The sequence below is a fragment of the Acanthochromis polyacanthus genome, chromosome 3, assembly GCF_021347895.1.
Source record: "Acanthochromis polyacanthus isolate Apoly-LR-REF ecotype Palm Island chromosome 3, KAUST_Apoly_ChrSc, whole genome shotgun sequence".
Taxonomy (NCBI): Eukaryota; Metazoa; Chordata; class Actinopteri; family Pomacentridae; genus Acanthochromis; species Acanthochromis polyacanthus.
Genome location: NC_067115.1, coordinates 15,084,010 through 15,096,670, shown reverse-complemented (window position 1 = coordinate 15,096,670; position 12,661 = coordinate 15,084,010). Strand labels below are relative to the sequence as shown.

At 41.0% G+C, this 12,661-nt stretch overlaps 1 protein-coding gene across 1 annotated transcript in view; it reads left to right on the top strand.

The window, feature by feature from the left end:
• pkd1a (polycystic kidney disease 1a) overlaps positions 1 to 12,661 on the top strand; it is an 85,169-nt gene that overhangs the window by 49,573 nt on the left and 22,935 nt on the right. The window contains exons 24-30 of the mRNA XM_051945782.1: positions 2,406 to 2,555; positions 2,837 to 2,977; positions 7,225 to 7,546; positions 7,644 to 7,860; positions 9,850 to 10,009; positions 10,101 to 10,253; positions 11,202 to 11,346. Of these exons, the coding sequence (XP_051801742.1) occupies positions 2,406 to 2,555; positions 2,837 to 2,977; positions 7,225 to 7,546; positions 7,644 to 7,860; positions 9,850 to 10,009; positions 10,101 to 10,253; positions 11,202 to 11,346 (1,288 nt within the window). The remainder of the gene's footprint in view (positions 1 to 2,405; positions 2,556 to 2,836; positions 2,978 to 7,224; positions 7,547 to 7,643; positions 7,861 to 9,849; positions 10,010 to 10,100; positions 10,254 to 11,201; positions 11,347 to 12,661) is intronic.

Here is a 12,661-nt window from a genome sequence, read left to right as displayed (position 1 = left end):
ATTCACAGTGTAAAGCCACGTAAATGTTGAAGAAAACAACAAACGTGCTCCTAACCTCATGTGTTTTTTTCCCATTTGTAGAGTCTGAGTTTATTCACTGTGAAAGCTTCAATTTCTTCTTTTTGGTAGCTGTATGGCCACCTGTCGTCACCAGTAGTGATCCTCGACATGAAGAATAGATCATGTTGCCGCTGACTGACTGAAAATGTGATATTTTCATCTCCGTTCCAATTTGCTGACTAAAAAGAAATTCACCTATAAATGTAACACTGGTCCCTGTCATGTGATCCTGCATGAAGACTCCTGACAGTTACTTCTCTTCATTTATTAAGTGCATTTCCAAACAAATTTCATGTATTTCAAAGTGCTTTACGGGCGTCTTGACTCAATGTAAGGTATTAGTAACATTTTTAATGTTGGACAGAGTCATTTTATTATGGTAAAATAATCATAAAATCTAAAAACTTTGATAAAACAAAATAGAATGCTTTATTTGAAGACAATTTGCCTTCATAAGGACTTTACAAGCAAGATCATAAGAATAAAAATCAGTATCACTGCAGTTACAATATTAATTTTACTGAAATCAAATGATCTGTATGAAAATATAGGCTCTTTATCTTATTTATTTTTAATATTAAGTAAGTTCGTGATTCTGAGATCAAGGTAGCCTAGCCGCGCTAGACAACCCACAGCAACGAATTTAATTCTCTGCCAGGGTGGGTCTAGTTACCCTTCATAAGGCTCGAGGCTGGATTCTCCTAAAACTGGCCGGACCAATCACCATGAAGTGTAGAGTCAGAAGACGGGCGTAACTAAGTGACGACAGAGGCGTGACGATTCTGACAGAAACAACCGGAAACAACTAGCCTAGCCGCGCTAGACAACCCACGGCAACGAATTTAATTCTCTGCCAGGGTGGGTCTAGTTACCCTTCATAAGGCTCGAGGCTGGATTCTCCTAAAACTGGCCGGACCAATCACCATGAAGTGTAGAGTCAGAAGACGGGCGTAACTAAGTGACGACAGAGGCGTGACGATTCTGACAGAAACAACCGGAAACAACTAGCCTAGCCGCGCTAGACAACCCACGGCAACGAATTTAATTCTCTGCCAGGGTCGACAACAAAAACGACAACAGTCGTTGAGCTCCATTAGCACCGACTTTGAATAATCTTTCTGTTAACATGTCTGTAATATACTTGAGCTTCACCCATTGATTGTATAAATAAGGCTTCACCGAACTACCGCATTCTCTGATTTCCGGCGCTCTAGGAGCCTATTCGTTGCGCTGATTGGTTGTATACCTACCCAATTGCTGCAGAGTGATTTGATAGACAACCTTTTAGCCCGCCTCCCTCCCTGTCGAGCGTGCCTAGACCCTTGTGCCTTCAGAACATGGATCTAGCAAGGCTAGGCTAAGATCAAGAGACAGTACTAAGGGAAACACAGCCTCACCAAATTTGTCAGGGGAAACACGAGGAACTTTTTATTAAACCTCTGTTTATTGGTTTTGAACATGCTAACACCAACAGCCAGTGAATGATCTGTACCAGTCATACAGACCTTTCAGATTAGGATAAATCTTAGCAAGTTAAATGTTACAGAAAAAAAAGCAGTGAGTGAAGTACTTTAAAAAATCTGAATAATGTCTAGAAAAAAAGAGAAGATCTCAGAATTCAGAGTAATAAAAACTAAAATGAAAGTACAGATACAAATATGTAGGTTCTAGATGAGTTTGGGCTTCATAAACAAGACGGTTTGAAATATAGTTCTGGAAGATAAATTCAATAGTGTGCTTTGTCTCTGTCAGTAAAAATCAAAATCCACAACTGCTGAAAGAACTGTAACTTCTTATTTTGGGTGAAATTCACAAAGCAGCTTGTCACAAAGATATTTATTAGAATTTATCAGCATTAGGTACAGAGTTGTGACGTGACAATAAAACAAAAGTTCGCAATGTGACCTGCTGTGAGATCCTGATGAATTCTTTCTCCATGTCTGGGATAATTTATAATTAAGTAATCAATAAAGTTACCACTGCTGTGGGATGTATGTGATGCTACAATGCTGCAGGTATTCAATAAACTCTACAATCAACAGGAAGTAACAAACTGAACTTCTGCCACTGGTAACATTTTATCAAATCCCGCTGCACATTTATTCATGTTATTCTGACCTTTTGCTCTGTCTTCATCACAATGAAACTGTGTTTTATGGACATAACAGTTTGCAATAAATGTCAAATTGCAGGGTAAAGTAAAGGAGGGAATTGTTTTGTAATTTTTGGCACTGTATCAGTGTATATGTTACTCAATGCTGATATCTTGTAAGAAACCTTGTTCTTGTTCTCTGTGAAATTAACTGGTTTTATAAAGAAGATTCTTCTTCTGTTTCTGTTTGCAGGGTCCAGAGCACTGTCCTAGTCTGAGTGGTCTGGACCCCAGGGGTCCTGTGCAGGGAATCCCTGGCTCCAAGCTGGAGGCAGAAGTTGAATACACCTTCAAACTGACCATCAGGAAAGACGGGATGGCACCAGAATCAACCACACAGACTGTAAGTCAATGATATCATTGTCTTTATTGACAACAGTCAGTCTCTTCATTAAATTATTAATGATATACTTGTGTGAATTAGAGGAAAGAAGCAAATGTGATCTTTCGCTGTACAATGCATACTGTATGGTGTTGGTAATGTGAGTGTGAAGAAATAGTCAAGAAGAACATACACATGAATCAGATAAATGTTTGTGTTTTGAAGTGGTTGGAAATGGAGGTTTCTAATCGGAGCCGCCAGCTCTCTAGACTGCTAACCTTTGATCTGTGTGTGTCTGACAGGTGCTCGTTCAGAGTGGCCACATCCCCATGGTGTACCTGGAGTGTGTGTCCTGTAAGGCCCAGTCCATTTATGAGGTCAGCCAAAACTCGCACGTCTACCTCAAGGGAACTTGCACCAACTGCCAGGGCCTCCACCGTGGGGTAAGTTCACACTCACACAGGCACAAACACACAATTTAAACCTCACTCTCCATGTCTCGGCAAATGAGGTCACTGCGCCACAGAAGCAGCTGCATTTTCCAGGTCTTTGTCTTGCTTCTTTCTTCTCCTCTTTCTCTATCTCATCGCCTGCTTTATTCAGACTTTCCCTGGGATTTCAGATGCAGGCAGTAGTGTGTGGGTGTGAGAGTGAGCTCATCATACAAGTGGAGCCAGACAGAATATGTTATGTCCTAACTGACACAAGGAAACTATTTGAGAGACACTCGTCCAGTCGTTGTAGCTCAAAATTCACATGCCAGCTGACTGTGTGCTGTGTAACTATAATTACACTGTGCTTTAGTTTTCCTCCTGTGTTGCAGTAAATTTGTTTCTCTGTGCATACTCTATAGCTGACTTATGTCATCAGAGTGGTGAAAGATAGGCATCAGCTGTACAGAATTCAGTTTCACTTAGGGCTCTTAAACGCCTCGTGGAAGCGATTGTAACAAGTAATTACACACAGACATAGGCGTCAGTTTAGGGGGGGACGGTGGGGATGTGTCCCCCCCCACTTTTTGTCAGGGGTCATTTTGTCTCCAACACATTCAAATTCTTCACATGTAAGCCGTTGTAAACCCAGATATTTTCAGTAGTATAGAAAATTCTGACGCTCCACCATCTGCACTCGGCCGAGAGTTGCACAGACACGCAGCACACCTTCGTGAGGTTTAAAAAAAACAAAAAAAAAAACGTGCAGAAGCTAAATTTGCGCCTGTGCCAAGTGGAAGCTCCGACCAGAGGCGTGCAGGGGCAAAATTTCGGCCCGGGAGAATTAGTACTATAGCAGCCCACAGACCCCTCTACCCGCATGTACCGATAGCTCAACAGGTTGAGCCTCTGCCTTTGGTGCGGTGGTTGTGAGTTCGAGCCCAGCTTGTGGCATTTTGCCGCCGTTCTTCGACATTTTCTCAAAGTGCTGTGGTCTCCATCCCCCCCACTTTTAAAAACATTCTGACGCCCTTGCATACAGATCTATTCATGCAGCACTTTACAAAAACTTGTAAGTAGCTTTATTAAGTTCAGAATAACCAGACAAACCTTTAATACAGATAAGAAATATAAATAAGCTAATCATTTGTTACAAAAAATAAGGATTATTTTTTTAATCCAGCAAATTAGAGAATATTATTATGAGAAGAAAACCCTTAAGTTTGGATTTGCAAGCAGCGAGCTCACTTCATTTTCGGTTAAGCTTTGGGTACATTTAGTAAATGGGTTCGCTGACCGAAGAGACTTTAAAGATTCTGTATGGACACAAGAATGCAGAAATGTACTCTGGGCTAAACTGTGTAGAGTTTGGTAATAATCATTGTTTTATAATTAAATTTTAGACTCCACTGGCAGCCAGTGGAGAGAGAAGAGAAGCCAACTGTACAGTCACGTCAAATGCTTGAAAAACAGTGAAGTGATTGTTTGATGTTTACAGTAATCCACAGCTTCTTAAAGTCTGGACCAAACAGCAACTGAGTACTTATACCTCAAGTTGTGAATACAATACATCATAATCCACACAAAAGTTGGATACGCAGGAGTGTTTTCTAGTTTGACACACGTTTTCTGTCAAACAACACATTTGTAGTGGCACTGAATATACAGTGTACCTGAATGTGACTCACAGCAGCACCGCCCCCAGATAAATGTGGTTTTAATGGCACTTCCCCCCCCCCATCATGTCGTTGTCATGGCGACATAAACTGCAGGAGAGAGTGTCTGCAGACTGTGTGCATTAATCTTACACCAGATGGCAAAATGTCTCGTCTCTAATGCAGTATGTCTGTCAGAAATCAATATGGACTTTTGTGTCTGCCTCAGTCTCATGTTGCTGTAATCACAAGAGATGTGAAGCTCAATTTCAATTCAGATTTACTTATATAGCACCAATTCACAACATATGTCATCTGATAACGCTTCACACATTTTAAACAAAGAACAGAGAACCCAATAATCTAAAGTAGTCTTTGGAAGGAACCTTTCAGGCTGCAGCATTTTGTACCAGTTATTGGGACAACCTGATAATGAAGAATTACAATAGTCCAGCCTAGAAGTTAGAAAATGCAGGAGCTAGTTTTTCAGCATCACACTGAGACAGAATGTTCCTGAATTTGACAATATTACGTGGGTGAAAGAAGGCTGTTCTACAGCCTTCATTACATGTGTGAAGGATATATTCTAATCAAAAATAACTCCAAGGTTCTTTACAGTAGAACTGGAGGCAACATCATCCAGAGTAAATATCTGGTTCGATAATGTGTTTCTGAGGTGTCAAATACAATAACCTGAGTTTTGTCAGAATTTATATGAAGAAAGTGACTGGTCATCCTGGCCTTTACTTCCTTCAGATATTCCTGGAGTTTGGCTAACTGATTTCATTTGACTTCATAGCTAAATATAGCTGTGTGTCATCTGCATAACAATGGAAATGTATGAATTGTTTCTTAATATTGCCTAAAGGCACATGTACCAACTAAATTATAGTGGTCCTGACACTGAAACCTGTCAAACTCCAGAACTAACTCTGGTGTGGATGGAAGAGGTCTCATCAACACGGTCAAACTGGAATATGTCTGATAAATATAATTAAAACCACTTTAGTGCAGTTCCTTTAATTCCAATAACATGTTCATGTCTCTGTAATAAGATAGTGTGTTCAAATGTATCAAATACAGCACTCAGATCCAGTGAAACCAGTATAGAAACTAGCCCACCGTCTGAGGCTATCAGACGATCATTTGTGACCTTCACCAGTCCTGTTTCTGTGCTATGATGTATTCTAAACCTTGTCTAAAACTCTTTGGACAAGCCATTTCTGTGCAGATGGTCACATAACTGGCTTGCAACCACTTTTTCAATAATTTTAGAAATTTAAGGGAGGTTCCAGAGTAGGCTTTTTGATTAGTGGTTTCATTATAGCAACCTTGAAAGCCTGCAGTGTGTAGCCTGTTAGTAAATAGAGGTTGATGATATCTAATACTGAAGTGTTAATTAAAGGAAAGATGTCCTTGACCAGTGTGGTTGGGATGGGCTCTAATAGACACATTTCGAAGAACTGACTTTTGACATGAGCTCTGAGAGATTTACAACAGAGGAGCAGTCAAAGTATAAACCTGCTTCTATGGACGCCTCCAGATCCACTGGACCACATGTTCATGATTTTTTTGTCTAATATTCAAATCTTTACTTGTAAAGAAGATCATGAGGTCATCACTACGAAGAGCTAAAGGAAGTTTCCCCAGAGCTGTACTCTTTGTCAGCCTGGCTATGGTGCTGAAAAAAAAACTCGGGGTTGTTGTTATAAGACGAATATTATGCACTTTTTGTCCTACGAGTCTGTGTTGTAATCACACTGGAGGGGAGGCTTTGAGAAATATATGTACACTCAATAATGTAATCATGACAAAAATGTCCAAGATCTTTTTTTTTTTTTAGCTGAGATCTGTTTCTTTCTAAATATAGCTGACGTGGAAAAATATGGCCCATTATTATACATAGAAAAGTCCAAAATAGAGTTGAATGTGACCAGATTTTTGTATGTAGCTTAAAATTACAGGTTAAAAGTTTCTGCAGCTGCAGGAACTTTCCAGCACTTTTGCAACCATTAATAACAAGTTGTATCCCAAAAATTACACTCTGTGCTGAGAGCTAAGCTAGAGACTCACTCTCATGTCTATATGTCTGCTGAGAATATGAAACTAGAATCGGCGCTTTGCTTTTCTTAAAGTGCTGCATTATACCCTACCACATGCTTCTCCTTACCAGCCTACCTGCAATATAGGAAAAACACAGCTAGCATTAAAGGGCCATGGTAAAATACCTTTATTAAACCTCTGTTTATTGGTTTACAGAATTATGAGCTGAAAAACTGAAAGATACAGTCTGAGAAATGTGAAACTTGGCACATGTGGCAAAAGTGACTTTTAAAGTGGAACATTATTATCCTAGTTTCTCAGCCTCATAAATCATTCATGTATCTAATCGGTCCCTCTTGTGACTGCTTGCCTCGAACATTTGTTCTGATATTAAATTAATTCCAGTAAGGCAAGCATCAAAACTATTTTTAAAATAGAAAATTTTTAATGAAAGCTTCAAGGCTGCTAATTTAATGTATTAATGGGACAGTATTTTTAAGGAAAATGCCAAGCACGGCTTACCATCACTAAAATCTCCCTCCATTCCTCTCTGCCTCTCAGCGCTGGAGTGCCATGACGCTTCAGAACGAGACTCTGGTCCTGGACCTCTCCTCCACCACCACGGGTAGTAACGACATGAATCTGGTGCTGCGACAGGGCATCCTGCGCCAGAGAGTTTCCTACATTTTCACCCTGCATGTGACCGACAGCAGTTTAGACGGCGAGGGCGTTGCCTCTATCACGCTGCACCACAATAACCCCCCAGCGGGTGGGAAGTGTCACCTGAGAGTGGGAGGGGACGCGGGGGTGGAGTTTGGGGAAGAGGACGCTGAAGGCTGGAGGATACAAACACTGGTGGACCGAGTGCACTTCAACTGCTCAGGTGGGAAGACGCTCTCTTCCTCTTACTCATCTACTGTGTGCTGTGATCATCGTATTTTCTTTTCTCACACGTCCTCTTTGTCATTCCCACTCTGCAGGTTACAGTGATCTGGGGGTCTCAGAGACTCCTTTGCTGTACAGTCTGCTGGTGACGCGCTGCAGAGAAGACTACTGCGAAGACTTCTGCGTTTACAAAGGCAGCAGTCCAGAGCACTCGGCCTTCCTCCCTCCAGGCTTCAGACCAGCCAGACACCGTGTAGCTGTTTCCATCACAGTGGAGGACCACCAGGGAGCTGCCGTCACTGCACTTAACAAGTAACATTTGACTTATTCAGTTCTGTTAACACTGAGAGTCCTGGGCTATTTTCAGGCTAATCTCACTACCTTCACTTCTGAGCTATTATCCGGATCATTTTAAGGGGTGGCCATACATGCTTTGTCTTGTTTTGTTTAGAACAGGTGAGGCTATCCATAGCTTCCATCATTATAAAAATGTAATCATTATTTTAATGTATAGGCCTACATTATGAAGTAGCAGGGACTTTGCGACTTACTAGTTGGTGAAGAAAACTTTAATTTACAACAAGTTCAATCAAACACGTAACAAGCATAGTTACAAAGGTCCGGTTCCAGTCTGTCTTATGATTTGAGCTTAACATTTTGTCATTACATATATATTAACATATCTGTCTTGGATATTCTGGGGATAGGCAACACTCAAATGTCGCACAAAATGCGCTTTTAGGGTGGAAGATGAATATTCTGGTTTCTGAACCTCATAAATTATTCATATAAATCAACAAAGTAATTTGGTAGCTCCCATCATTATTTGCTGCCAATATTTGGTCTCACTTAAAATAAGGCCAGCATCAAAATAAACTTTTAAAAGAAGAGCATTGTGCTTACCTCTAATGAATGCTTCAGGGCTGCTTATTTATTTAATATTAAGAAAGTTTTCAAGAATTTAAGAGAATTGCCAAACATGGGTATTACCATATTGATGCAATGATGAGCTCATGTAATTTAAACAAGAGTATTGCCTATGGAGATGGATGCTGTACAGGATTTGTCATGCAGACAAGCAAACAGCATTAATGGAAAAAAAAAATTTCAGGCAGTGCCATTTATTAAATGCCAATCCTCCCTGCAATAAATACTTGAACAGCAACTGAACACGGAGGAAGGAATGCAAATTTGGATCCAAAATGGGTCCATGAGGGTCTAGGGGTTAAATGGCAATTAGACAAATGTAAGTCTTAAACCTCAAGACATTTCTGTCACAGTTTAACTTACTGTTTGCTCATTTTTCACTGCGATATGAAGTCCTGCACCTTAGTGGAAACTGTGCAACCACAGCTAGAAGTAGGAAGAACTCAGAAATGTGAGAAATTGTATTGGGTATAAGGACATAAATCATAAACAAGCAAAAAAAGATTTCATTTGTACAGCATTTTTCCAAGTGCCCACAGATGTTACCAATACTGAAAAAAGTGACACTCCATACCATAGATATTTTACTGTGTGCTTTTTTAACTTCTTTTCATACTTGTCTCCTGTCTGCTTTCTGTAAACAGTGTCTGTAGTTCAGTCCAGCTCATCTGAAAAGTCCCTGAATTTTTGTCAAGTAGCTGTTGGTCACAGCTGAGTCACTCACAGCTTCTCGGTTGCATCATGGAGCGCAAAAGTTTTATTTTTCTTTTTACAGAATTTGGTTTGAAACAACTTGAAATGTATAGAATAAAATGACTTTGATTAAATATCACACTTGAAGCTTAAGTTTGGTTAAATTCCTCATGGATCGGCACGTGGCAGTTAAGTAATCCAAGGACTGACGAAACGTTAAAAATCCAACAGTTCTTTCAGTTCTTACAGTTCGACAATTTCAAAGAAATAACATACCGTTTGAAGTTACAGACAGTTTTCTGAGTTGAAATAGTTGAATAAGATTCAATCTTTCTAAATACTTTGTGTTATTCCCCTGTATTTCTGCACTTCCTGAAGTGTTTTTTCTTGTAGAATTTTAGAAAATATTTCCAACTCCAAGGTTCTTTTTCCACTTATTGACCTCTGAACTCACTGTAGACACACAGATGTCAACACATTTTTAATTTAATACGAGCACAGAGACACATTGTTCCATTGTACATGATCCTGCTGTGACTGATACTCAGTGGCCTTGTCTAGATCAGCTGCTAAATTGTGATGTTCAGCAGCAGCGTGTTTGTGCAGTAGTCTGCACAAACATGGCAAGGTTAGAAGCCTAGTATTTAACAGCAGTGTGTTCTCTTTTGTGTTTGTATTAAGTTCCATTGAGGTTGTGCAGCCACATCCGCCCCCTGAGTACAGCAGTCTTCCCCACTGGCTGTCTGAGCTGACAGACACCAAGCTCAAAAAGCTGCTGGAGCAGGGAGACTCCCAGAGGGTCAGAGAGTTATCTCTGGTTCTTATTACAGTCCTAAATGAGGTAAGAGAGGACCCTGACTAATGCGTTTATCCATCCAGTCACTCATCAGCTGATATGAGGAATATTTATGTCTGTATTTACCTTCTTCCAGTATGAGCAGACCAAGGATCCATCACAGGTGTCCAGAGAAGAGCGTGACTACAGGGTCAGAGTGCGCAGCAACATCACCAGGGCTCTGACGGCTTTAGATCTGACCACCGTCAGCGACATCCAGCAGACCTCTGCTGCTCTGGCACAGTGCACGGTGAGCAGGACCAGAGTGACGAGAAGTAGAAGGGAATCCAGGGAAAACAGCGACATTTGTAAAGACTAATAGCCACTTCATGCTTTTTGCGTCCCTGTGAGCAGGTGGAAAGCAGATGACAGATGCATGTGGTTCTGCACATACTGCAAGTAGTCGACACAGCTCTGCACAGCTGGTTGTACTGCAGTTCATATCGACCACAGAAAAAGACACAGGTCATTTATTACAGGATATAGCAGCTGCTTACAGACACCATGTCAGTGAACATTCCTGAAGGGGGTTTAGAACAGTAAGCAGACGTAGCGCAGGATATCTGGGGGATTTAGACCTCGCCACTGTGTTTAGGCACCATCAATGGAAATAATGTTTAAATCAAATCACCTCCAAAGTCTGGCAGTGACTACTTTAATTACAACTCTTCAAATGATGAATTCTAAAGGTGTGGAAGACAGAAAAGCTTCCTAAACAGTTTCTTCTGGGGCGGCATGGCTCAGTGGGTAGAGTGGCCGTCTTGTAACTGGAAGGTTGCTGGTTCGATCCTCGGCCCGTTGAGCTCATGTCGAGGTGTCCCTGAGCAAGACACCGAACCCCTAATTGCTCCTGATGGACTGTGGTTAGCACCTTGCATGGCAGCTCCCGCCATCAGTGTGTGAATGGGTAAATGTGATATATCATCATGTAAAGTGCTTTGGATAAAAGCGCTATATAAATACAACCATTTACCATTCTTCTCAAAACAAGCGTTTGTGTGGAGCACCATTTGCAGTCTTTGTGCGGTCGGTGTGCTGATGTCACACTGACAAATTTTGGGCAGCACGTGGGCATCCACAAAAGGGTCTGCGCACCCTTGTGGACTTCGATGGATGGTGAAATTTGCATGACGTGGCCTTAAGATTGAAGCTAGGAAATGATAAAAGTAGCTAACAAATGAGTGTGTGTTTTTAACAGGCGGTGAGTCCTGAGTTCATCTGTGAGGAGTGTCAGAATAGCACTCTGAACAAGCTGGAGTCCATGTTGGAGATTCTGCAGATAGACACCAAGCAGGGCACCGTCACCCCCACTGAAATAGCCGACAACATCCTGAACATCATGGGTAAGACATCCTCTTTGCTGTGTCTCTGCTCTCTGTCAGAACAGTGTTGGTGATCTGAAAATCTGGATGCAAGTAAACTGTATTTGGGAACCAAGTTGTATATTTGTTTATTACTAAATGGGGGGTGATGCGTCCTGTTTCTTATCACCAGATGACATTTTTGGCTGTTATTAAATGGCAGCATATTAGATTTATTAGATATTGTTGAAGCAAAACCTTGATGATTAACACTCTGTGCCTTTAGTGAGAATTGTGCCGCTGTTTTCAGTGACCGTTGTGATTCAAGTTATACAATGTCTGAAGCACAAAACCTCATGATTCAGACTTAGTCTGAAAGCAGTGCAGTGAGTTCCAGTGTCCCTAGTAGCCTGTCTAATAGATATACTTTCACACTGCTCTCTTTTGTCAAACTGTAACTATTCCACACTCTATGACGGTGAATGTCAGTGAGTCATGGTGGCATGAGGTGTTACAGGCTTATAAAGAAATAGTTAGCCAGTTCCTGATTTCATGGACTGTGTGATTGGATAAGTAATCTGCATCAAAGGTCTACTGAAGACTTTCACTGTTCACTGATTATGTGATCAGTGAAAATCCATCAATTATCTACACACCGCATAGTCCTCTGCAGGGTCTTTCCCAGCTGACTTAGGATGAAGACATAGTTCATCTGTTCATCCTGGACAGATCACCAGTCTATCACAGGGCTACACATAGAGACAGACAAGCACATTCACACCTACGGACAATTTAGAATCACCAATTAACCTCAGCATGTCCTTGGACTGTGGAAGGAAGACAGAGCACTGATGAGGGCACAGGGAGAACATGAAATCCCCCATGGAGAAAGATCCCGGGCCAGAACGCAAACCAAGGACCTTTCAGTTGTGACGTGACAGTTCTAGCCACCATTTCACCGTGCTGCCCTGTTCAGTGGAAATGTACAATATGATTATCTTTAACTCTTTGAACCCCAAAATCTGAAGGCACATTTGAAAGGCCTGTTGCCTTTAAGAAATTCACAAACAGTTATCAGTGCCAGAAAGTGTAAGAACAGCTTCATTGGGTTTTCAACTTTGAACCAATATTTGAACTACTCGTGTGTAATGTGTCATTTTGTCAGGAACATTGCCTAAATCACCAGCTAAAAGTCTGGATACTTCTGATAAAACAGACAGAATTGTTGAATTTTCAACTTTCTCAGCGTCCTTGAACTATGTGTCTGCCATGTGCTGGTCCATCTGAATACTTAACCAAAACCAAGCTTAAAATCATGATTTTCACCTATATCGCTTTATTCTCTCTCTTTAAAAAG